The sequence below is a fragment of the Pempheris klunzingeri genome, chromosome 2 (assembly GCF_042242105.1).
Source record: "Pempheris klunzingeri isolate RE-2024b chromosome 2, fPemKlu1.hap1, whole genome shotgun sequence".
Classification (NCBI taxonomy): Eukaryota; Metazoa; Chordata; class Actinopteri; order Acropomatiformes; family Pempheridae; genus Pempheris; species Pempheris klunzingeri.
Genome location: NC_092013.1, coordinates 4934730 through 4960918, shown reverse-complemented (window position 1 = coordinate 4960918; position 26189 = coordinate 4934730). Strand labels below are relative to the sequence as shown.

The 26189-nt window shown below is 44.5% G+C and overlaps 1 protein-coding gene across 1 annotated transcript in view; it reads left to right on the top strand.

The window, feature by feature from the left end:
* Nucleotides 1-225: 225 nt before the first annotated feature.
* slc25a26 (solute carrier family 25 member 26) overlaps nt 226-26189 on the top strand; it is a 51367-nt gene continuing 25403 nt past the window's right edge. Inside the window, exons 1-5 of the mRNA XM_070847608.1 lie at nt 226-370; nt 1924-2080; nt 3745-3863; nt 10149-10253; nt 10851-10898. Coding sequence (XP_070703709.1) covers nt 338-370; nt 1924-2080; nt 3745-3863; nt 10149-10253; nt 10851-10898 — 462 coding nt within the window. The 5' untranslated portion in view covers nt 226-337. The remainder of the gene's footprint in view (nt 371-1923; nt 2081-3744; nt 3864-10148; nt 10254-10850; nt 10899-26189) is intronic.

Here is a 26189-nt window from a genome sequence, read left to right as displayed (position 1 = left end):
CTATGAGCAGGGCACAATGAGCTGTCTGATACTCTATAACTGCGACTGAGTTTTCTTTTTAGTAATTTTATGAGGATGTTTAATTCATTTTTCTCTAAAAATAAATAAAAAGCCAGTAAAACATACAGTTTGACCTGATACAGCGTATTGACAGAAATACAAGCGTCACCATCACGTGAGTATCGTGCGTCATGACGTCATGCGGAAGTAGCTCGACCACCAAGATGGCAGCGTCCTTGGCAGGCATGTTTTGATTACACCTGAGTGTCAAATATGCTCAACTGTCGCACAATTACGGGCTGGCACGAGTCACGAGAGAAGAGTTTGTAAGCGGGAGATGGAGACACGAGAGTTCATCGCGTCCCTGGTGGTAAGGAGGCCATTTTGTACAATATCTCACGGTTTGTGTTAACATTTACATCAACCAACCCCGAATTTAAGCACCTTTAATCGCACATTTAGTCGCAGTTGAGCACAAGAGCTCCAGTCGTGGGTGCATCTTGTCATTTTGTCTGTGTGCGCACGATCCCACCATTGTACAAACTTTTGTTTCTGTGTTTTCACATCACGAGTCAAACTTACACTGTTCCTCTAAACTGTGTCTCAGTTTTTGGCCAAATAACCGAATTCTCCTCAGTTTAGCAGAAACGGAGGCAAAAGTAACAGGAGGCTACTGTCACAGCCACAGTGTTTGGGGAACAATGGACCTCATCGAGTCACATAACAGATCAAATGTGTTCGCAGCAGTAGATGCAGTGTTTTAGATGAGGTGACTGGCCAGTGGAGACAGATATAAGTGGTAGAAAGATAAGTTATTCCCCATATTGGAGTATTTTTTAGTAATAGAATATAAATACAAGTACATAGTACATGCTACTGTAGATGGGTGAATGAATGTCTTTATTGTCATTGCAACAAGTACAACGAAATTGAAAGGTGCAACCTCCTTTAGGTATAAAAGAAAACACAAATAAATAGAATAAAAAGTATATATAAGTACATTAAAATGTAGAAAAAAATAAAAAAATATCATCCACACCCAAACAACAGGTCACTTCACAAGTTTCCAGTCATACAGTGTTTAGTGCAATTATGGCTCTTGCATAGAAGCTGTTCTTTAATTTCGTTGTACTTGTTGCCATGACAATAAAGACATTCATTCATTATTTGAGTCCTGTCTTCAGTTACTTGTACTTTTATTTCATGTTTCTTTATGCTCCTATGTGAAGCGTTTCAATACTGTGCTCCATAGACGTATCGGTACGTGTTATCCTTTTAATTTGGACTCGTGATGACAGATGTGGGCTGCACTTGATTACAGGAGGCGACATCGTGTCTTCTTGTCTTCTGTACAGTAAATAAAGTGTTGTCACAGAGTGTGGCCCTCATTATTTAATACGTCACCATAACTCAGAAGGAAATATTGTGGTTTTTACTCCAAGCATTTATTTACATTGCTGCTTTACTCAATTTTAAAGTGCAGCACGATCAGTTTATAAACAATGATGCGTCGCTATAGAATAAACTACCCACAGATATATGAAGTAAATAACATTTTTTTCACTGTGATACTAAAGTCAGTAACCAGCAGGTGAACATAGTGCAGCATTCAGCAGCTAAAGAGCCAGATATTTCCCTCAGGAGTCGGTGGAGACCAAAACGGAGCTAAAAGGCGACTGAATATTGAGCTTATATACGTCAGGTGGGCAAAAACATGCCTCCACATCATTCCTAATGGTGCCCTGTATCTGCTTGATGAGTAAACTCTGCTTGATGAGTAAACAAGCAGCGGCTGTTCACCATGTCGGCTCTATAAAATGATAATATGTCAGTGTGCACAAAGTGGCTAAAAAATGTCTCCCCCACTGGTGTTATAGGGGGTGCACTGTGTCTTTATGACTCACAAAGTGATTGTCTGTCCAGGCAGGAGGCAGTGCGGGGATGTGTGTGGATCTGACCCTCTTCCCCCTGGACACCATTAAGACAAGACTGCAGAGTCAGCAAGGCTTCTACAAGGCAGGGGGCTTCAGGGGCATCTACGCCGGGGTCCCATCTGCTGCTGTCGGCTCCTTCCCCAATGGTAAGACGCTCATTGTGATAGCTGGATATATGATCTGATGAAGGTTCACTGTTCGGTATTGTTTGCAGTTGGCGTTCTCCCAGAGGTGCGTACCAAATGACCAGTCCTCTTCGTGTTGTGGTTTCAGGCAGGCACTCAGCTTGGATCTAACTACAGAGGGAAGAATCTCCCTCCCTCCGTCCGTCCGTCTGTCTGTCTGTCCTTCAGTTTTACTCGAGAACAGTGTTCCTTTAACAAGGAATGTTTTGGCCTTTGGCTCTTTTTTTTTTCCTTAATCCAGAAGAATTTGTCCATATAAGCAATGCCTATTTTCATCTTGATCTATTTTCTAAATCATTTTTTTTCCTCCTGCAAAATTTGACAAACTGAAAAAGTTACTTGTCTCATTTTTGGACCCAAAGTTTACTGACATGCTGTGGGCGGGGCTTTCATTACAAAAAATGTCATATCCTCCATTTGCTTTGTGCTAATATAACCAGCTTTGGTTATGTGTGATTTCTGAGTTTTTGACCAATAGGAGGCACTGTAGAGGCATCTTAGTCTGTCAGTCTGTCTGTCTGTCTGTCTGTCTGTCTGTCTGTCTGTCTGTCTGTATGTCCTTTGCATATCTTGAGAAATGCTCATCTGATTGACTTCACACTTGGTGGGGGTATTGCTGAGGGAGTGCAGCCTGTGTGAAGTGTGAAGTCGATTGGATGAGCTGTTCTGGTGAACGCTGCAAGCCGCCATACCGCATTTCTGGCAGGCGCTGTAAGAAGCCGCTCTGCACAGCCAGATCCTGCACAGATCCTCATTAGATCATCACAAGCGGTGGCAAAGTTCTGTGCTTTATTTATTTCTTGGGGAGATTCGATTCTTTTGTTCCTAGCCTTTAGAAGAACTGTACTATCACAGGGATGAGGAGGAGGAGGAGAACATCATTTTAAAGCAGGCAGATTAAGATGATGGAACCGTAAACTGACTGATGGTCTGAGGTTCTTCTTTAAATGGTTTTAATAGAGCTGCTATGACTAGAAAATCTGCAATTGAGTGTTTTCCACAGGCGGGTAATTTATTTGTCATGTCAGCTGATAATCTGCAAATTAAAGGTTTTAACACTTGAGTGCCGGGTTCAACACAAAGGTTTCAGTCACAGTGATTACAAATGTACCTGGTTAGTCTTTTCACTGTGGACATTTGAACTGTATAAATATAAAGATACTTTTAAGGATTACTTTTGATTGAGGCTGCTCTTTTTTTGGGTAATGCAGGATGCAAATAAAAGCAATGGCGTTTGATAATCAATAGACCATTCTATCAAACAGCTGCATAAATCTATCTGCTGACTGTTTAATGAGTCAGTATGACTAAAGCCCAAACCCTTTTCATGAGCAGATCAGAGAGAGACAGATAAGGATGAGATGTTCGTATGTCGTTAGTTTGATAATGAATTCAACCCATTTAAAGGATGAATTTCTGTGACCAGTGGGAGTAAGAAAGAACTGAACTCGATCCACATGAGACGCACTTAACTTTCTTAGCTTTTTACCCCTGTCGCACATGCAGACAGACACGCACACACTCACACCTCAGTTTCTCCCCTGTCAGTGGTAGTGAGGGATATTAATTGCTGTATGCTGGTTGACTAATGGGCCCTAAATGTCTGTGGTTCTGCTTGGTTACAGCCGCTGCTTTTTTTGTCACCTACGACTGCACAAAGTCCCTGCTCGGCGCTGGCGGAGCTCTAGCGGCACCACACGTGGCACCTGTCACTCACATGCTGGCCGCCTCTCTGGGAGAAATAGTAAGTCTTCCTGTCCCACATTGTCCCAACTTTGTCCCTCCTCTAATTTGGATCTTTACTCCTCTTTCCTTCCACCAGTGCACTTCCAGGCCAAGTTTATTTATGTAGGCCTAATTCATTCTCAGTCGTTCCATTCTTAGAAGGCCAGCTGCCTTGTGCACTTGTTGTTGCTCCTCCACGCACTCGCTCTTGCCTCTTTGTTTCTTTCCCACCACTGTAAGTCCCAAATGAACGCCACTGGCATGTCGGTTAGCATTATTGCCTTTCAGATTTCACAGACCTCTTTGTTAGGGGGCAGCAGTGGAGGGGAGGGTACGCAGTTTTTGGCTGTGGGCCCTGGGGTCCAGCTGTGAGAGTTAAGGGGGCTTCCTCAGGACTGTCCCATCATTTCCCGCACTAGCTGAGTAAATAAGATCTCATTACGGCCTAGTGACCCATCTACTTTCCCAGCTCAGGCCTCCAGACTGCCAATTTAGTCTGGGGAATTCAGGCTCGAAACCAACGAGGAGCAGCGCAATTTCCTCAGTCCATCCTCTCCCAATCGCTCGCAGTGAACCACAGAATGTGAGCCATATGGGGGCCACACGTTCTCACATTGGCACGAAGGGATGGGGGGTATGGGAAGAGGGATGCCCCCCTGCTATACCACCACGGCGTTCCGCAAAATATTAGGTTTTCAGTATTCATGGCTTTTGGATAGATGTAATTTAGCCAAGTTTTGCATGTTTATGAAATAGGATCATTCCATATGGGAGAGTGTTCACTGTGCTTGAGTTTATCTGTGTGTTGGTGCCTCAAAGTGTTGAGGAGAGAACACACGTCACTCTTCTATTAGCACAAATTCAACAAGAGTCGCATTTTGCTTTCATCCCCTCGCCGCCACAATCGGCGAGGCTGTTATTGTAGACACTGCAGCAGCGCAGCACTTAACAATCTGCCAATTTTCAGACTTTCCGTCTATGGCACCGTCCGGAGGAGTGCGAAAGGTGAGGCTGAGGTTGCGGCTGCCTTTAACCCCTTTCCCGCTGTTCTGGATTTGAGCACATCAAAGGCACAAATCCTCGCAGTTGAGCTGAGCAGAGCAAGGGGGCGGTATCCCACTGCATTCTGGCAACTGGATACGTCTTGTTCAAAGACGGTAATCTTCAGGCTTAGCCATGAAAGGCCTATCCTAGTGCTGCCCCGAGTGGTACGCAAGGCCTAAACGCCCGCACTATGATGCAATCGCTGCCACATATGTGTCTTCTCAGTCTTTGCGAATGATCTTTAATTAAAAGTTATCGCACCGGGGTTATGACATAAGCTTGGCAAAGTTTCGACAAAGTGGGTGTGATATACTTGTCACGTCCAGCGCTGAAGCAGTTGGTTGATTAACTGATTAGTCGACTGATCAGGATCTATTTGTAGGTACATTGGGTCAGTTTGTTCTATGATTGTTTTATGGTTATTATTGATTATGTTGAACTAGGTTATATTTGCAAAATGCACAATTCTTCAAGCCACGCTTTTTGAGGAATAGAGCATGAGTGTCACATTATTCAGCTGTTTGTTTGCTGTAAAGCTGTAAAGAGCCTTTTCAGAATGCCCACGCCACACTGTTGAAGCCGAGGAGAGGAGATCGGACTCTGTTTGTAAAGTACCTGCTCAGTTCAGTGCCTGCATCCTCCAGGTTCAAGCCACCATTACTCTTTTTACTCCTGCTCTTAAAGAAGACAACCGTCTCTCCCGCTGCCTCTTCATCATCTACTCTGTGACTGTAAAGGCTGTGTTCTGTCGTGTTTTAGTGCAGAAGGTAATTACCTGGCAGACAGCTCGATTTAACAGTTAAAGTAAACCTCACAATAACACACACACATTTGTTACCGTGGTTCTAATCTGAATTATTAAACACAAATCTCATTGTCAACGTGAATGCAAACTCAGAACAGAGTTTCATTACTGTTATGTTTCATTTCCCACTCTGCATTATATGTTCTCCTCTGCCGGCGTTGGACAGAGTCACTTGTTTTCGTCGTGCTCCTCTGTTGCTCTTCCTCCTGCTCGTCTCTCTCTTTGCTGGGAGCAGCTGGGTGCAGGCAGGCTTTGACACACAGGAACTTAAAGAAGAAGCAACTTGTTATTTGGTCCTTGTCTGACTTCCCCACTCCGCCTCTTCATCAGTTCACGATCCTTTCCCCAGGAGTCCATTTAGTCGTGTTTTACCAACTGTTTCCACTGGGAAACATTCACAACAGAAGCTTTATGGGACTTATTGCTTTGCTAATCCCGTCCCCAAGGCTCCCTCTATGGATGATGCGCTCCACTTGGCATTAACTTACTAGATGTGGACTTCAGTCAAAGTCTATTATGGTCATACCAGAGGGAGTTGTTGCTCAGAACTTATTCTGCATAAAGTATTGGATGGGAATTGAAAGAAAGAAAAAAAAAAAAAAAAGACTTATGCACACTTATATCTAAGTATTTTTTGTCTTTATAGCCAAGCCTTTGGTCTAACATATGTTCATCAAGGGGAAGGAGGAAAGAGTAAGCATATACAGCAAGAACAAGCATCACCACGATAATCACCATATGTTCTCACGAGAGTTACAACCTGCAGGAAGCATCATTTAAAAAAAAAAAAAGTTTAAATTCAAGACCTAAATATGTTTCTTCATTGGATTTAGGCTCACAGAGCTGCTGGATGGACATCTTCCAATGTCACAACTAATGACTTTCCTGTATTAACCTACTTAACGCCTGGCTTCACTCGGAAACAGGTGCAGGACAGACAGAGACGTGGAGGACAGACAGGAGGACAGTCTCAAGAGAGAACGACCTGTAGAGGGTCAAGACAATGGGAGAAATCCCCCCCCACCACCACCCCCCACCCTCCAGAAGCATCCTGATGTTTGTGTGACTGCGGTGGTGGGACGCTCCCATAAAGAATGTGTAAGCTGATGGCGTCTGTCAGGCTCTAGCAGGCTGTTATCCAGCCATTAGATCAGATTTATCTTCATTCCCATTCGCTCGACGTCTGCCCTGAAAGCTCATTTGTCAAGGCCAGGCGGCGGGCTTCTCTCGCATCTATAAACCCCCCCCACCACCACTACCACCACCACCACCACCACCTCGCCACCACACGTCTTCGGGAGGATGTACTGGAAAATACAGTGTGACATGACAAGATAGGGGGACAGCGAGCAGGGGGGGAGCGAGGAGGAGGAGATTTGGGGGTAGAAACTGGCAGCCACTTAAGTTGGCACTGAGAAATAATCCATGCATCGCCTTCGAGCAGCGCCACGGTCTGTGATTTATTGGCTGTTGTTTCAAATTTGGAGACAGGCAGTGTCCTCATCTCTTCCCTTTTTCTTTATGACCTTTTTTTTTTTTCTTCCCTCTTCTTCCTTCCTTCATTTGTTGACCCTTATTTCAGCCTTTCATGGCACTATGATGTGTTTCCAGGATTTGAGCACTGATCAAAACCCCAGAAAAGTTGTGGGAGTTTGGTACATGCAGTTTTTCCAGTAAAAGTCTGTGTAAGATTTTGTATTTTCTGTTTTTAAAGTGGGGTTCTGTCATTGAGTGGGGAGGATGTAGGAAATGTAGCAGGGTTTTAGAGCACGCACTCATTATCGATAGAGACGTCATTAATAAGAGATTAAGTTGTTAAGCAAACTTCTCAGCTGGAGTTATTTAATTAATCAGTTTGGACATTAAACTAAAGTTAGGCATATTTCCCTCAGTTGTTTGCTCAGTTTCCTCACATGTGTGACTGTAGCAGCTCCTCTTTGGCAAACTGTCTGTTTTGCTGGTTTAATGTGTGTATTTTAATGCCCCATAAGAGTTTCAGCCGCAGCCTGTGTCACTTTTTGTTCCCAAATGATAATCCTGGTCCTGATTGACTGACCACTGTGTCCTGATGGCCTTGAGCAGTTAAAGTAGGATGTAGCAGAGGAGGACAGGACGGAGGGATATAATGACTCAATCTGCGGATTGATTCGCCGGCTATGCCAATAATGTGCTGTGAGTCTCTGCTAATTTCCCATTCCTTACCGTGGTTCGCCCATGATTGAGCACGGGCTCCTTACCTTGTTGTTTGGCGGCCAGTGCTGGAAATTGAAAACACGCTCTGTCATTTAGATTAACAACAACAACAGACCAGGGGAAACTGAGAGGCTCCAATCACAGGCAGGCAGCCTCCTAATTAACGCTGCTTGACGAATCTAACAGCTCGTAAATAAAGATGAATGGTAGAGGGAATTTAAAAGACAGCCATTGGTTTATAATAGGTTTATGAGCCGGGGGGGAGCGTTAAGAATGAAGGGCGAGCAAAACAGGTGAAGAAACAGACGCGTGTCGTCCTGACAGCCTTCCATCCACGGCGCTCCCATTAATGTGCGGTAACAAGCCTGACTTGTAATGAGGAACACCTTCCTACATCTGCCTTCATCCTTTCTTTGTTCCTTCTATTGCTTGTTTTTTCTTTGTTTCAAAATGTAACGACATACCACCTCTACTTGTCCGTACAAGATGTGACTATTATTGAGACAAGCCAGGCCCTATTTTATCACGCCCTGATTCATCACCATTGTTCCCTGATTTTTCTGCTGGTTTCAGAGATCTGAAATGGCCTCAGAGGCTCCACACTTTGTCTTCTTACCCACTGAACATCATTCTTCCCACCCCTAGGCGCGCAAATTACTCCCAAATAAACAATGTCCCTAATTTATTTGGTATAATCTCTGGCTCATTCTGCCTTCCCCTCTGCAGTGACAGGAGAGGAAAGGCCGTCTCAACTGCAGGCCCCACATCCAATTACGTCAGTAATTACTTGTCATAGCCACTTTCTTTCCATTTAGCTGCCTTATTCTGCTCCTTTGGAGAATTGGTTTGGGGAAAACATGATGTACAATGTATTATAAATGGTAACTTGACCAAAGGGAGGGCAAATGAGATCTCTGAGATGGATGCAGCCAGCTTAGTTATCACAGGGAGGTGATGTAGGTGAAAGTTTAGCCACTTGGTGGTACTCTTGCTCCACGATTAAGCCGCAGCTAGACTATTGTTGTACTCACCTGAAATACCAATAAGAACTGCGCTGGATTCTTCTCAGACACTCATTCAGGTCTTTTGTTTTTTGCTCTCATGTACAGAGAAGGAGGTTTATCTGCTCATTGTGTATTGAAAAGAGGAAGAAGTCGCGCCGGCTTGCGGCAGAAGTGATACAGCGAAGGTCGAGATAAAAGCCGCGAAAGGGACCAAATAATTAGAGGTACAGAACCAGAGCAGTGCCTGTACAGGTTCACATGTCACATCTGTAAAGTCCTCTTCAGTTCAGTCTGTGATTTCAATTGACTTCCAACACTGCTGACGTATCCTTTCTCCTTTTGTGCTCCGCATATATTCAAGTTCTTGCCCATAAAGTGTCCTTGGTGTCTGGCGGAGGAGACGACAGAAAGGACGAGTGGCTGACAGAAGTGAGCCCTCTAACAGCTGCTGGGGGAGCCCTCTCCCCCTCACAGAGCCTATTCCTCCAGGGCCCATCTCCTCCAGAACTTCTAGGCTAATGCTAAATCAGTATGGATAGCTGAATGGGGAAGGAGCAAAACAGGAAAGAGCTGCATTTTTATCTTTCTTGCAGCGCTCTCCCTCTCTCTCTTTTCCCTCCTCTTCCCGTATCATGGTTCCGTGGCGAGGGTGGCACCGGCAGACTGGCATCTGTATGACCAAGGGGAGTCGCAGCAGGGGGGCGGCTCACCAATCGCTCTGTAAGATTGTTTGCCGTCAACCGGTATTTCCGCTCCGGTGCAGGATAAATGGGAAATCAAGTCGCCAGGTGGGCAGCTGTGCCTGCCTGCCTTTAGGGCGATGGGAGTTATGAAGCATAAATATTCATGTCCATCTTCACTAGCTGTTGGCAGTCCACATTTTTGTTGACATATGGTGGATGGGTTGGAGCTTGTAGCGGGGGAAGTGTGGTTACTGAGATGTGTATGTGTGTGTGTTGGGCTCTATCAGTGTGTTTGATAGAAGTGCATGTTCTTTGGACACGGATACACAGTCGGCCTCATGACCTTTTTACCTGTTGCTCAGGCGTCACCGCGTGTACCACTTTGTTAATTGGCCCAATTGGACGCTAACTTAAGCGCTCGTTATCCCGCCTGCTCGACGTAATCGCTCTGCTCAGGCTGTGCCACGTCATGACAACACCACGCACAGGATCTGTACAGCAAAAGGGCACCTGGGAGCACTGTGACCTGAGACTGTATGTATTCAGTCAACACCATGTTTTCTTCCATCCTGTAGGTGGCGTGTCTGATCCGGGTGCCCACAGAGGTGGTCAAACAGAGGACCCAGGCTTCCCCCTCAGTCACCACCTACCAGACGCTGCTGGCCACACTCAGAGAAGAGGTACACAGCGATCAAAGACACTTTTGCTTTTTATTTTGAGGGAGTTCTGTCATTTCCTATCAGCGGTATTAACACCAAGTTAATTGCTGAGGACAAACCTAATCTAAATCCAGACGCAAAATAATACTAAAGGCAGGAGTAGGCTTGAAAAGAAATAGTTCCTATGATGTGGAACCCGCAGGAAGGTTTATAGTTGTTCCGAAAGGCGGGGTGAAGAGCCAGCCGTCATAAAGAGAGGCCATATCTTGTAAATACGAGGACAACAGCTCACTCCTTTGGACATACTATATTTTGCACTCAGTTGTACACATAAAAGAGTGAGTTATGAAAAAACATTGCTGCATGAAGGTCAGATTGTTGGTGTCAGAAAGTCACAGAAATCACCCCCCCACCCCACCCAGCACTTACTTTGATGATAAAATGCCATCATGAACGGTTAAAAATTAAATCTATGAAAGTAAGAACTAAGTCATAAATATTCATGATTTCTTTTTTCTCATCTCATTCAGTCCACTTCAGATCCTGTCTATGTGTCTCTGTGTCTCTGTAGTTGTAATAAACGTGTGTTTGTGAACCCTCTCTGTTTTCTCTGAGCAGGGTGTCCGAGGCTTGTACAGAGGATACAGGAGCACCGTTCTCAGAGAGGTAGGATCACTCACAGATTCTTTCATCTCTCAACTCTCCATGATTTTATCTCAGCTCATCTGTCCGCAACCTGCCTAGTGACGGTGATCACAGCCCACAGCTGCCCGTCCTGAAGCCGATCGCACACTTGTTGTGTCCGTCTTTGGTTTAGTTTAAGTTTAGTTTCAGCACATCTACAAGTTCTACTGAAATCTATTTCATGAGTTTATGCTAAAGACAATCACTGGTCTCCTTGAACGCTGTGTGGTGAATTATTTTTGATAGGCTGGACGAATATTGAAGCTTTCCACTCTTCTGACTGAAGACGTTTTAATTTCTCTTGGGTTCTATTGAGGTTGGAAATATTGATTTACAGTTTTTTTTTTTTCTTTTTTTCTGTGACTTCCATCTCATTCAATTACGTGTGCAAGACGCTCTCCCTCCTTTTGGAAGTACATCTGATTAATTAATGCAATTAGTAGTGTTATAAATGCAAAACAAAACAAGGATAAATGAGCATTGGACTGCACTCCCTTGATGGCCGCTCACCTTTTTATAATGAAGGAAGCTGCTCTAGTTCTTTGATTCATGATCTTCTGTGTAATTGCACCTGCAGTGCATGATAACACAAAATAATTGTAGCAAAACCTGTTTAGATCTCTCACTTTTAGCCCCCACCCCTCTTGATAAGTTTCAATAGAACTGGAGAAGAAAATGAGAAAGAGGAGGCAGAGAGGGAGGAGGAAGTATATGAAGGTGACACTCGTCTTTCCATCCTTTTTTTGGGGAGGTGGCTGAGGGCGTAATCTAGTCTGAAAAGGCCGTTGTAGTTCTTTGATTCACGATCTTCTGTGTAATTGCACCTGCAGAGCATGATAACACATAATCATTTTAGCAAAAGCTGTTTAGATCTCTCACTTTTAGCCCCCACCCCTCTTGATAAGTTTCAATAAAACTGGAGAAGAAAATGAGAAAGAGGAGGCAGAGAGGGAGAAAGAAGTATATGAAGGTGACACTTGTCTTTCCATCCTTTTTTTTGGGGAGGTGGGTGAGGGTGTAATCTAGTCCCCTCCGCTGTGCTAGCCTGTACTTATTTTCTGCCTCACTAAACTGATGTTATTCACGCAAATTCCATCTGGACAGCCGAGGAAAAAAAGGACAACAAGACACTGTGATTTCTCCGAGGGGCTCTGAATAAATGAATACATTTGGAGGCTGGCGCACGGCCTGTGTGCATACTAACACTGGCAGATGAAACGCAACGGTGGCGGCGGGGATTTGGGGCGCGGGAACGGCAAGGGATGCTCCGCGGTGATTGGCTTTGACGTGTGTCAGGAAGGTAATTCATTTTCTCTCGGCCTCCTTCGCTATCCGCACATCTCCCTCCTTGGACCGAGCGCCCCTGTCAAGATAAGTTTGTTTATGTGGTATGGCGTGTCAGCTCCCCCCCCCCTCGCTGGCCAACTAATTGGGGTCCTCTCTGTGCTATATATTCATTAGGGTTCAGAAGGCATCTCCGATGGGCATGATATCACATTAGTGCAGGATGTGGGCCATGGTGGGAGGCTGGCCTGGACCTGGAGGGTGGAGTGGGGGTGTCACAGATTTGGCGATCGTAGCACCAACCCACATCCAGATTGGATTGGACCTACCAGAAAAAAGTTTTAACCAGTTTTACACAGCACAACAAGGCTGAGTTTTATTATTCTAAAAAAAAAAAAACATATCTGGACTGTAGACAAATAGGCATTAAATTCTTTTTTTCTTTTAAACCACATTAATCTTTACTGTTGTCTACCCTCCCCTTTAAAGGAACTCGTCAAGTTCTCTGCTGAGTTTGTACTTTTCGGGTTCCAGCTGAATGAAGCATGAAATCAATGAGATTCAGATTGCGGTGAACAAAAACTGCTGTGAAAAATGACTTAATTCAACTTTGAAAAAAAAAACAAAAAACGACGACATATTAATTAAAACATCTGCAAGACTTTGCTCAGGACAGAAGAGTGCACTTGTTTAGAAGTCCCAGATGTGAGCTGCTAAAGTTGTCTGGATATTATTTTGCATCTATTATTTGAAAATGTGAAAATGCAATTAAGCCCGACTCTACTTACACGTAATCAAGCCTCTACATCATCTGGTGACGCCTGTCATTCTGGCAGGATCCCTCGTTTTAAGCTCTTAAGAGGACGCCCCCCCCACTGCTTCTCCTGCTGGATAGCACCACCTTCCACCACTAGATGGCGTGCTAAGATTAGCACTGCCGTAGATGTTTGTGCCTGGCTCTCTCACACTGCTCTCCTGTACTCCCCCCCTTTCTCTCCCTGTCTCTCTGCCTCCCCATTACACCAGTCCTGCCTCATGACATTTACGAGCAGCAGTCACTGCAGTGAAAATGATGATTTTTTTTTTTTTTTTCTTCTCATGGCGAGCCCTTTATTTTTCTGATCTAAAGTGCTGCGAGGTGATCTTGGATTTGATCTAAACTGCCCCAATTTGAGTTTGAGTGATGAGCCTGAGATGGGTTATTAGATAGTAATTTGGTAATGTGGTGGTATGAGGGCTGTGGAGGGATGGGTGTAAGTGAAGCTGACAGTGTCGGACACAGTCGACAGAGGAGGCTGGATCATCGTCTGATTGGCACTGAGGAAGACTCTTCATCTAAATATTCTTTTTCACATATTTAAGTGGTTGAGTTCACAGACAAGGAAGGTAATTGAGCTGGGTAAGCGAGACAGAATAGTCTGTATATATTTATATTTCTTTAGCCAGCCTCTGAATCAGCCTTAAAGCTCCTCCACCCTAACAGCTGGGACCTGGCAACCCGAGGTAAAGGATCTGGATGTAGAGCTTATGAAACACCTCTCCATCCAGGCTCCTCCACACCACACCTCTGCTTCCTCTTCATCCCTCTCCTCTTCACAATCCCTGGTTGATCCCTTGTCTGCTTCTTCCATCACAGCGGTTTGGCTTTAAGGGGAAGACTTGCTGACTTGGGCTTTAACTGGTACCAACAGACCAAATTACCTTCTCCAACTCTGCAGCCTCTAAATTATGTTTTCAGACTGATCTGAAGGTGCTTAATGATCAGGTTCAAAACTTTTTTCCAGGACTGACTTTGAGCTACAGATGGATGACAAATTAAAGGAAGCCCGTCAAAGTGTTTTAGGAAGGAGATGGGCCACCACAAGCCTCCAGACCACCTTGTCAGAGTCTTTGGGACTCTGCTGACATATTCCGTCATTTGGTACTTTAACGATGGCGGTCAGAGTGCAGTGTTTCCCTCATTTCCAACTGTAATGGCCAGTGCACGCGATTCTCAGCGTTGTGATCATCATCACGGGGGCCGTGACAAGTGATTAGTGAGGAGCTTGAACCGGGGAAATGTTGGCATTTTGGTTAAATAATGACTTGAACGATGAAGCAGTTATCAAAGTAGATGCCGATTTATTTTCTTTCAATTGATTGAAGCAGCAGCGTACTATTATCTTCATTATCTGCTGATGATCCATCAATTATTTTCTTGATTAACTGTTGTTAATCTTCTGTCTTCTTTTGTCTGATCAATCCAAAAACAAGGAAACACAACTAATCTTTACCTTTTTATGGCAGGAAGCAATACATTTATATATAAATAAGGATTCTGATGATCAAAATAGTTGCTGACAAATCTTCTAATCACGTCAGAACACACAAGCCCACATTCTCTCGCTCCCGTCTAGTCCTCATCCCTGCAGGCCTCAGTCGAACCTCCACTTCAGTGTGATTGATTTCTCTCGCTGTGTAGACCCCTGCTCAGCTCCGGTCAGCTTCTAAAAGATGGAACTGTGTGTGACTTTGTGTGTATCACAACCATGCAATGGCCGCTCAGTGGTTGTGGTGTGTACATGCAGAGCAGTGAGGGGGGGGGGGTGGATTTCTGCTTCCACAGCTGGGATGCTGAGGCTGAAATAGTTTCAGTAGACACGCAGCAGAGCAGAGCAGAGCACAGCTGACCCCTGCGTGGCCCTTTTTTTTGGAAAGGAGCCACCTTTCACCGTCTGTGACGCAGGTTCAAAAGGGAGAGGTGAGGGGAATCACTCTCATATCCTGTCTCTGTGCGCACTGATCCACAGAGGCTCATGTTTATACACCCTCATATGACCAAGACCGAGCAGAGGAGATACAGAGCAGAACGAGGGAGGAGAAACAGGACAGGGGAAGCAAAAGAAAAAAAAAAAAATGTTTACTTTCCACCACATATGTAAAGGCAGGATTTGTGGGACACGTGTGAACGAGTGGACGCTTCCTCCTGCTTAGGGTTCAAAGTTGGACCTCGTTGGAGCAGCTGCCATTTAGTCTGTCAGAGCCAGACGGCAAACCCACTCTTCTTCGAATGCTTAACAAGGCTGAATGAAATGAAATGGAAAAATGTTGCAAGATTGCATTGGAAGAAAGAGGAATTAAACTTGATATTAAATATTTAACTGTCAGTTGAAAATGAACCAACGAGATGATTATATTCACTTATATTGTGCCTTTTCTGTTTTCATTTTGGACTGTGTGTACCGTAAGAGCCATTTTCAATTGTTTGCAATTACGCGGTTATAGAATAAGATTTTTATCAGCCTCTGTAAGGCAGTGGAATAATTGCCAATGAAATGGAGTTTGGCTCTATTGGTTTCAAAGATGGAGGCGGACAGAGGAAGAATGTGAGCTACTGCTGCTACCTTATCTGTTTACACTGTGATCAGTGAGTAGACAAAGAGTCCTGTTGACCTCTGTAGTTTTGACCCTTGACGTGACTTGACCCATAGAAGGGTGTGTGTGGGTTTCTGTGATATGGAGAAACCATTGAAGAGTGTCAGCCATCTGGGTGATGTGAGTGTGTTGCCTGGCATTGAATTATCACAGTGCACATACAGACAGTATGGTACACGCACAGAAGTGTTCATAAGCAGGCCGTTGAAGTTTTGTTGTCACAGTTGATCCTGAGGACCTGATCTGAAGTCAGTGTGCTCAGCAGTTCTCAACAAGAAAAACAAGCAGACAAACAGGTGCAGCGAGACAACACAAGTAGCGCAGCTATGCATGAGCCCTTAATACACTGGGAATCCACTCCTGCTAACAGCCAGCCAAAAGAAAGAGAGAAATTGATGATATTAGCCTACTCATCAACCCGACGCTTTGGTAGAAACGTTTAAAATTCTTTCGCAGGAATTCCGAGGCAGCCAACCACAGCTGCAGAGAGGCCTCGGCCTGATGTGCCCGTTCGCACTGTGAGTTTTAGCAGCATTCATTTCTTAGATGGATCAACGTCTGTCTACCCGCCTGACTTGTGGAATATCGTTTGTGAATCCCCCCCCCCCAGTTTGAGTTGTTTGCAGGTCCCTCTTTTTTTTACAAGAGCGATGGCCTTCTTAAGCCGCAGAGAACGATTCCTCTTCGTCACTGGATGATCTCTATAACTTCACCACGCATGTCACTCCACGGATTAATTGTTCACTCCCACCACCACTCAGGATGACGGATGGACGGACTTCTTGGCTGCTCCTGTCACTCACATCCACACAGCTGTGTGAATACAACTGTATCGTCACATTTTTTTTTCATACATCCATGCGTGTATATTACTTCCCCCTCGTGCATCCAGTCCCTCAGGGCTGCACATTGGCACGGGGGCTTTTGCCACAAATCTATCTAAACCTCAGTAACCTTCCTAAGATCAACACGTGGTCCTATTAATGACTTCTACAGCCGGATTTGCTTAAGGAGTTGGCTGCCATGCTGTCAGACCCCCACATGTGCTTTCTGCTCGGTGCACACTTGGCCGCGGGACGGTGCCGGGGCTCTCTGTGCTTCTCTGTTGAGGATGATGCATTGGAAGTCTGTGCCACTGAGAGCCATGGATCACACACTTATGTTAAGTGCGTTAGTCCCCATTGAGCTTTTCAATCCTCTCAAAAATCCATCATTGTGGCTTTAATTCGTAATGCAGGGATTCTCTGTGCGTTTCTGTGTTTCTGGGTAGAGGTTTCGAACCAATATCTAGTGCCAGGCGTCCTCTCAGGAAAAACACATTGTTTAGTAGCTGTTGTAACGACCCCCCTCCCTGCTGCATGTATGTCTGTGTATGTGTGAGTGCTGCGAACATGACCGTGGGTTCCATGTTAGTCGGCGTGTCCCTCCGGGTCTCGGGGCCATGTTTGCTTCCCACAACTTTACTCATGTTTGTCTCGATGCGAGCAGAAAACCTCTGGTGCTCCACATGTGTTTCTAATAACACACAGCCCCAGTGGCCTGGCAAGGTCTGAGAGTGGGGGGTGGGAGGGTATTTAACGCAGGAGGGGAGAAGGTCTGGAACGGGGGGTGGCAGCAGTGGTTTGGACGACATGTGGAAGGAAATAAATGTCAAGCGCGTGCTCCTGTACGTTGGAATCTAGTGCCAGTACACGAGATTGAGTGCGATGCGTTATTCCCCAGAAAGCAATACTTGCAATGCAGATTCAGTTTGAATCGGGTTCCTCTTGAGCTAAGCAGGCATTAAAGTGACATAATACTCTAACTGCCTAATTACTGTAATACCTATCTCAGTCATTCAGCCAATTACAAAGTCACCACAAGAAACCTTTACACGAGTTACACCTTCAATCACATCCACTATAACAGTTTCGTTTTATATGCGCTCTGTCCTGGAGTGACAGGAGAGAGTACGAATTAAGGGAGTGGAAGAAAGATAAATCAGTGTTGTGCAATAGCCAGACATGAGGAAGCACCCAGTAATTACAGAAACACTTCTCTTTTATTAGAAGCAACGATGCACATCCTCTCCTTTTCTCCTCTCCCTTCCAAAGCCAGGCAATCTCATCTCTCATTTCTGTGGATTTGTAGTAATGTTCAATTTACTGTAAAGAATGACCCCCTTTTGAATTCAATTGGATCTTGAAATCATTCTCAGGCAGTCGACCCGGACAGTGAGTCACTTTTTTCTTTTTTTTTTTTTTCAATCTCATCACAATTTGCAGGAATGTTTTCTACTTTGCAAGGTTTTCTGTTGCATAAGTGCCCTTTTTTCCCCAGACAGTCATATGAGGCTCTCCAGAAGCAGCACCTGCACCCCCCCTCCCCTCCCCCACCTCACCCCCCTACCCGGCCAGGGCATATGCTTGCCCCTGTTTCCTCATCCACAACCATCATCTCTCTAGCAGCAGCGCTTATTACCCAAAAGCATCTGGAACAAACCACCTGAATGTCAAGGGTCGCGCTGTGATGGCACTGCTTAATGTCCGATGGAAAAAAAGAAATCTAAAGTGTCACTCGCACCACGAGCATTCACCTCACTCAACCCCAGCAGAGGTCAGGAGTTCAAACCAATTCATAATTCAACACTCATCTACATTCACGGCAGTCCAAGCCGGAGCTGTTGTTTATGTGAGCCAAGGGCTCGCGTGGTTTAATATTTGTGCTCGGTATACCGCAATAGTAATTGAAACCATGTCAGATTGATGAAAGCTTGGTGTGATCAATAACAATGCCTTTACCAAACAAAAGAGCTTTCTTCTTGTAAAAGGCCATTGTTAAGTTAACCTCCTCTCTGCAGCACATCTGTATAAAGTCATAAGCCCCTGTGTCTGGGCTCGAGGGATGGTAATGTTCATCGGTCTGACGGTCGGTCCAAACCAAAATATCTCAACAATTATTGCTCGGATGGCCATGAAAAGTGTACAGACGTTCAAGGTCCCCAGAGGATAAATCCTAACGACTGTGATGGATGACAAACAGGTCAAAGTTTTCAGTTATCCAATTGGCAAGTGCTTGATAGATTTGTAGACAACTTTGTGCTTCCAGATAATGTTTCGTACCGACTTTTCCTGGAGGGCCACCTGCTAGCTGACATTTTTAGTTCAGACTGAAATGTCTTTGCAACTGTTGGATGTATGGAAACTAAATTCCTATTAAAGTTCCTCACAGGACAAGCTCTAGCCATAACATTGGTGACTGTCTGACTTGTACTAAAATGTAAATGAATGGAATGACAGTTGCAGCTGAATATCATGCCTGCTTAGCCCCTCGTGTTTTATTTGAAGAGATTACATATTGTTGGCTGTGGTAGTTGAAAATAAAACTCAGTGACAATCTGGACAACATAGAAAGTCAGTTTAAATGTCTTGTCCATAAGAGGCCAGTGATTTTATGTCCACTAATAATATTCCAGCTCAGCATCATGTCGTGCAGCCTTTTATTGAGGCCTGTTAGCGGACTGATCAGGCCCATGCATGGTGTCGTTTGACCAACAGCGGTTGCGTCACTGCCAGTATGCACTTCTCTCACTATGGAGATTCTGTTATTTCCAGCTGTGCTGCTGCAGCTCTTATCTGATTCCCAGCTGATAAGATATGTTTGTGTTAGTGAGAAACGGGGAGAGAAACATTTCAGTTGGCCTTCAGGCAGTGATTGGTTCGCTGGAATGACTCTGGCCTGTGTTTTATTGCTGTGGGCAGTGCTCCCAGAGAACATTGTGTGTGTGTGTGTGTGTGTGTGTGTGTGTGTGCACCTCTGCCATATGTGTTTTCATATGGGTGTGTGTGTGTGTGTGTGTGTGTGTGTGCCATGCTGGAGATTTCAAAGCAAGCAACCTTATTCTGGATCTTCCTGCCCACTGTATGGAAAGTTTGCTTTCTTACCTTTAAAGGGAAACATCCACGTCAGTATGGTGCTTATTTAACTATCCTGTATGTAACCTGCATTTATAGGCTCAAACGCTTTTAGCCAGCTTTTGGCTGTTTTAAACTGTTCGTAAAAATTCATTGCTAATGCGGTGCCGGCTTTATGCTGCCTACTTACAGTCAACCACTATTGGCATGCAAACGTTTTGCCTGATAAACGCAAAGCTACATTTTGCTTGTATGATTAGAATAAAAAAACATAGTGACATTTTTGTGCCATCTGGCTGACATTTGTTGTTAGCAGCTATATAACTTCAAGGAATTACTTTTTTCTTTTTTCTTTTTACATGCTTGGCTGTATATGTGTGGTTGCACACTCTAGTGCTCCAGTCTCTCTGCACACTGTTTGACTCTTACTGTTTATATTTGAAAAAAAAAGCCTTTGTTGTATTGTGGTGGCACATAAATTCAGAAATGGTTTGTGCAGCTGTTCGCAATACAATCTGACGGAGATATGTGTCCCATAGTTATGTTAACTCCACCACAATTGGTTGGTTCTGTTGATTAGAGCTGTGTGATCCATTTTGGCTAAGATATCTCAGCTAGTTTCTTTGCTGCTGGCTGTGTCACTTTTTATTTTTCAGTTAAGCACCGCTGTTGATTTTCTGCCGACCAAGACTTCATATTGGTTCCCCAGCGTCTGTAGCTCGTATAAATAACCACGTTTCTCCTGTTGTTCCTTTCAGTTTGGCTTAGAAGAAGGAGATTAAAGTGACTCGCAGGCTTGCACACATTCAGCAGTTTGTCTGCACTGGCCTCCAAAAACAGAACACCATAATCATTTGTCCACTCTGAAAATCAGTCTGTGCTGCTGGTTTGCTTCTTTACCACCATTTGACTGAATGTTTTCTCTAAAATCTCCCTAAATTTAGGTCTTTGTAAGCACAATTAGAAAAGACACACCCACTGTGGGAAGCAGCTAAAGATTGGAGCTTTTTTTTTTTTCCCCATCTACTGACATCACTACACGTGTGTCTGTTTAAGCCCCAGCTGTCGTAATGATACCAAACAGGATCACTGATATGATGAGAGATATGCCGCTCGGTAGCGTCTACTCTCCTCAGCCAGCCGTGTAGTTAGGCTAACTCTGCACCACCGCCGCTTTGGTACACAGCCACTCTCCCACGTCTCACTCCTGCCTCAGCCAGGCCCTCGGGCAGCCAGACATCTCTCTTCCTGTCAGCAGCTAATTGGTCGGCCCTCAGGGCATCCTGTGTCACACCGCACCGCCCTTCATTGGCTAATATGCACTCTGCCATTGATGTCATCTGTCAGTGGCCGTGACAGATCCTGACTGCCGTGTTTTTAACCCAGCGGAAGAATAAGTCTTTCATTGATTCACTGATATATAAAGTAAATTCTACATAAAACGGGCAAACGGCAAATGTAAGGATGTTGAAAACGTTACATGAAACATAATACACGCCTATATTCATACGGCTTATTCTTTTTAAGTGCCATTAGTAATGTTTAGCGTGACATCCCTGGTGACATCCCTCCATCCTCCGGGCTGTGGAGAAAGTGAAGAATCAGGTGTGTGTTGATGAGGTCTTTGTGAATTTACCTCTTCTGCTGTATCAGGTGTCCATTTTTTAAGCAACAAGCTGCACACAGGTGGGAGGAAGAAGAAAAAAAAAAAAAAATCACCAGCACAACATAAATATTAGGCAGAGTTTCTGGGAAGCATTTCTCTCATGTCGATGGAATTGCTCTCTTGAATCTTTGCCAGCACACTGTGTCTCCCCCACCACCACCACCACCACCACCACCACCACCTCTCCTTCCCCCTTTCCTCTGCTCGCTCTGCCTCCCCCTCCACCTCAGAACAAGTCTTAATTTGTCGGGAATATTGCTGCCCTGTGCCGACATTCGCCAGGCTGCGGCGGCTTTGGGGAACCGGGGCCAGCTACGATTTGATTTGCTCACAGGAGATGTGCCGGCGTTCAAACCTCTCCCTAGTTTGGCTTGTTTAAACACACACACACACACACACACACACACACTCACACACACACACACTGTGCTGCCCTTGGCATTCAAAACTGTCAGATGGAATTCCTCAGCAAGCTCGCTAACTCTCGTTCTAGTTTTCACAGCGCTGGGGAGCTGGAAAGGTTAGGATGAGTGATTGGTAGTCACTTAAAGCACAGCGCTCATAGTTACACAGTATGGGCCTTAAAGGGACACATGCTGCAGGATGCACACTACAGCGAGGCCTCCAGCACGCTAAGCTCTGACAAATGTAGGTTTTGAGGAACTGTGCTGCACACAAGGGGAGTTATGCTTTCTATGTGTTATAGGTTTAAGTTTGGATAGGCATATGATTTGTGTGAAGTGTGCCTCAGGGGAGAGTAAAGACAGGTGTGTGTGTGTGTGTGTGTGTGTGTGTGCTGGAACTGAGACAGCACATGGGGGCCTGTTTTCTGTTACAGGGAGAGCAGGCCTTGGCTTCCACTAACCAGCACTATACAACCATCAAGAGAGGAGAAATTCAACCTTCTCTCTCTCTCTCTCTCTCTCTCTCTCTCCCCCTCTCCCTCTGTGGCACTCTCAGTTTACCCCTCCCTCCCCTCCTTTCTCCCTCTGTGTCTCCCTCAGGCCTCTCTTATGAAGTGAGAGGCCAAACACAGGCCTGGCGTGCCGGATCAGGCTCCCTCTATCGATTGACTTTATTTATGTGTTTGTTTATTTATTTAAAAGGCCCTGAACCCTTCTGTCCCCGAGGTGCACTTATGTGCCACACACACACTGACACACACACACACACACACACACACACACACACACACACACACACACACACACACACACACACACACACACACACACACACACACCTCGGCCTCTTACTGGACCAAACACATACAAATTCCTCCTGTGCTCCTATGTTTAGCCAGGGTTTTTTTTTTTTTTTTTTTTGCAGCGTCACTGCCGGGTGTAACGTGTGTCATCGCTGCATAAGTAGGTGTGACATTAGCTCATATGTGCACGCATGACTTGTGTCCAGTGTTGTGTCCAACGTAGCATAGAGCCGCCCATAATGGGAGAATAATTAACAGCCTGTATGTGGTCAAAACAGGGACGAGGTTGGAAAATTCAACAGGTGAACGCAGCCTAATTTACAGGAGCTACAATGGTACAATATTATCTGTTAAGTGGTAATGCGGTTGGATGATAATGCAATATATTATCATTTATTGACAATATTATCATGTGTTGACTTTCTTTGAAATAGTATCACGATGATAAGATCCTATCGTGTTACTGTGCAACCAAATCTTTTGTCCAAACTATGATTCTAAAAAACTTATTTGTTTTTGAAAGGTTTACGACGGTAAAAGATAATAAATGAATAAAGTCTATAAAATGCTCATCTATGGAAAGTCAATAAATATGGGCCTTTATCCTTTAACAAACGGCTCTAAATGTTGTTTACAACTGAAATCTGGCCACAATAATCCTCAGAAAGTTTTAAAAAGAAGTTTTTAATGGTTTTATATAACACGTGTTTTTATGCTGTTTTGATTCAATTACAGCAAATTGCTGAAAACACCAATTAGATGTTTTGAAATGTGTATTTTTTATTTACCACATGTATATCAATATTAAAAGTATTTCAAATGAAAGCATTTCCTCCCCTGTCCTGAGCCGTTTCTCAGTCCAGCTGGAGTTATTTTAGGGAATTAATTGCTGGCCCCCACTCACTGTTTACTCAGAGCTCAGGGTATTGCAACATGCATCCTTATCGCATATCTGTCATACTTCATTAGAGAAGCACTAACCAGCAACACGCTGGTGTGTGTGCCTGTGCTTGTCTGGCATGTCCTCAGCTCAGCCCTTTTTATTGACTGTATTGACTGTTTTTGTTATTCTTTGTTTTGCTCGTACTCTCGAGCGCCTGTTTTATGTCCATGTTTACATCCAGATCGCCCTTCGGCTGACAGACAAACAGGTTTGGCTCCTCTCCGCTCGGTGACTGTCTGATACTGAGGTTGAACACTTGGCACAGTAACGTATAGAGGTGTCCAACACCACCTGCCTTCTCTGCCGTGATTAATGACTTTATCGACTTGCAACATATTAAAATCTGATCTGTGTCTGTTTGTTATCAGCGTGTCACTGCAGTCAGGTCCTCGCCGTGCTTTCGTGACACACAGCAGAAGGAATGTGGGTGTGTCTGAGTGTTTCACTGCAAGTGAGTCCAGCTTGCAGCCCTGTTGCATTAGCAGGTAATAAATGTGGACTTAGACTTGGGGCTTTGCTCCGCCTGGCCGGTCTGTATGATTTCGTGTGTGTTTGTGTGTGTGTTAGTGTTAGTGTGTGTGTGTGTGTGTTGGTCTTCACATTGCCCACAGTGATACCTCACATTGAATAAGGCTGTTGTTGATCGTTTCACCATCTGACTCCCATCTGCTTTCTGTTAAAATCTCCTCTCCTCTCCTCTCCGCTCCTCTCCTCTCCTCTCCTCTCCTCTCCTCTCCTCTCCTCTCCTCTCCTCGGTGCAGGGGAAATGCTGAGACTGATAGGTGGTGATGTGGTTGAAAAACTATCACTGTAAAGGGCTCAAGAGCAACAGGTTAACTAAACAGTAAAACTGTTGCTCTAATCTCAAACCTGAACTCTTTAGTGACTCACTATTTCTTAACATGAGTGCTTCAACATGTAAAAGGAGCCATTGTTGATTTTATTTTGCGTATAAATTGAATTTGAGAGAGTACACATGGTCTCATTTGAAATGGCACATTTGGTAAAGTCCAAATCCAGGGGTTTAGGAGGTTTTGCCAAGAGGATTTGGAATGGTCATCCAGTATCAAATACTAACAGAGGATCCAACAGACGTCTCTGGCTCATGAATCATTTGCTCTTTTGCTCATTTGCTCCACATCTGGTGGCAGGAACTGAACAGAATGAGTCGCAAGTGTGCGAGTTGTTGAGTTCGAGATTGCACCACAGCGTCTTGACTGAGTTAGAGCATGAGCGGTGGTTTTCTGAATAGTATGATTTGTGTCTGGGATTTCATAATGTAGCCATAAAATCTGGGAGGGCGTCCTTAAAGCTATTAGAATCACAGTAAACAACCTCATGAAGTGTACACTGTCTTTTAATGTCATATTATGTGAATTTGACAGAAATGTTTTCATCGAGGTGGGAGCAAAATTGTAGCTCTCAGGCCCCCCAAACGTCTTGCGACCAAATTTAATAATTATCAGCATGACTTCAGTGTGAACAATCAGATTGCTTGTCAGCTATTGTTGTGAAAAAACAACATAAAAATTGAATCAAACTATCAGTCGGTCAGTCTCATGAGTACGATCATCCCCTGGCTTTTCCTCCAGCGCCACAAGCAGGTTTCTTTGTGGTTTGTGGTTTTTAGTTAGACCGTTAGATGGATTGCTACGACATTTGGTGCGGACATTCATGCTCCTTAGAGGATGAGTTGTAAAAACCTCGGTGAGTCCCGTAACGATTGATCTAACGTTTGTAACAAAGTATTAGTAAAGTATTGGCATGCTAACCTTAATATTTCCAAAGCACGATCGCTTACCAAAGTTGTCAAATAATCTTGGCCTGTATTTCATCGTCTCGGTACCTCAAACAACACGTCTTTACCAAAGCAAAGCCCTGCACAGCACACAGAGCTATTTTCGGTTCAGTTCCCCACTTAGTCTTCTATTGTTTGTTGTCAGTTTAACTTGGGGTTTGGTCCGTCTGACCACTGAGGGTTTTCTGCTAACATAATGTCAAGTGATCAGCAGCTTAGAGTTTACAATAGTGGTTAAACAGTTAAAAGCCAGTCAGTATTTATTTATCTTGTGGTCTGTAGTGCACTGCTGTTACTAACTGAACAGTACAGCTTTACATCGTCTCGATGATACTATTATGTTAGACATCAGACATTCTGGCATAAAGTGTTAGCATCTGAATTTTGATTTCCTGTGAAGATGGTTTTGGAGAGCTGTTCCACGGTAGCAGCAGGATGGTGTTTTAAAGCAGGGAAGCTGCAAACATTAAGGGACGAGATACTTTTGGATTGCTCTTTAGGAAAAGACGAATAATGTCTCGTCTGTTGGTTTGGCCGCCTATACATTTGTGCGCTTGTCTCTCCATCTTAATATCAGTCATCTTTACTCTTTCTCTCTCCTCCTAAATATTCATCAGTATGCAGAGGCTGCAGTATGACCTATTAAAAGTCATTTGTCAAATTGCAGCCAACTGGCTTTCCTGCAATCAGGCTCAATGTGAATATATTTTGACATGTGTTTTTCCTGCCCTCCGCTGAGTGCCTAAGGACCTGTGACAGCCCAAAGCCTCTCTGAATACTAATAAAGTTAACGCTAATACAGTTGGCAAGGACGCATACACACAAACAGACACACACACACACACACACACACTGACACACAACCTGGAGCACTGTCAGCAGAGTGACACAGTAGACCCAATCTCCATATTCCTGTAATATAGTACCTGACAGTCACAGCAAGTGGCACTGTCACCTTTGATCACTGATGAAATGTGTCAGCCAGCAAAAATAAAATGATGCTCTCCAGACACACACACACACACACCAGTAGAAATATGATTAAGCATGCAGACAAACTCACACAAA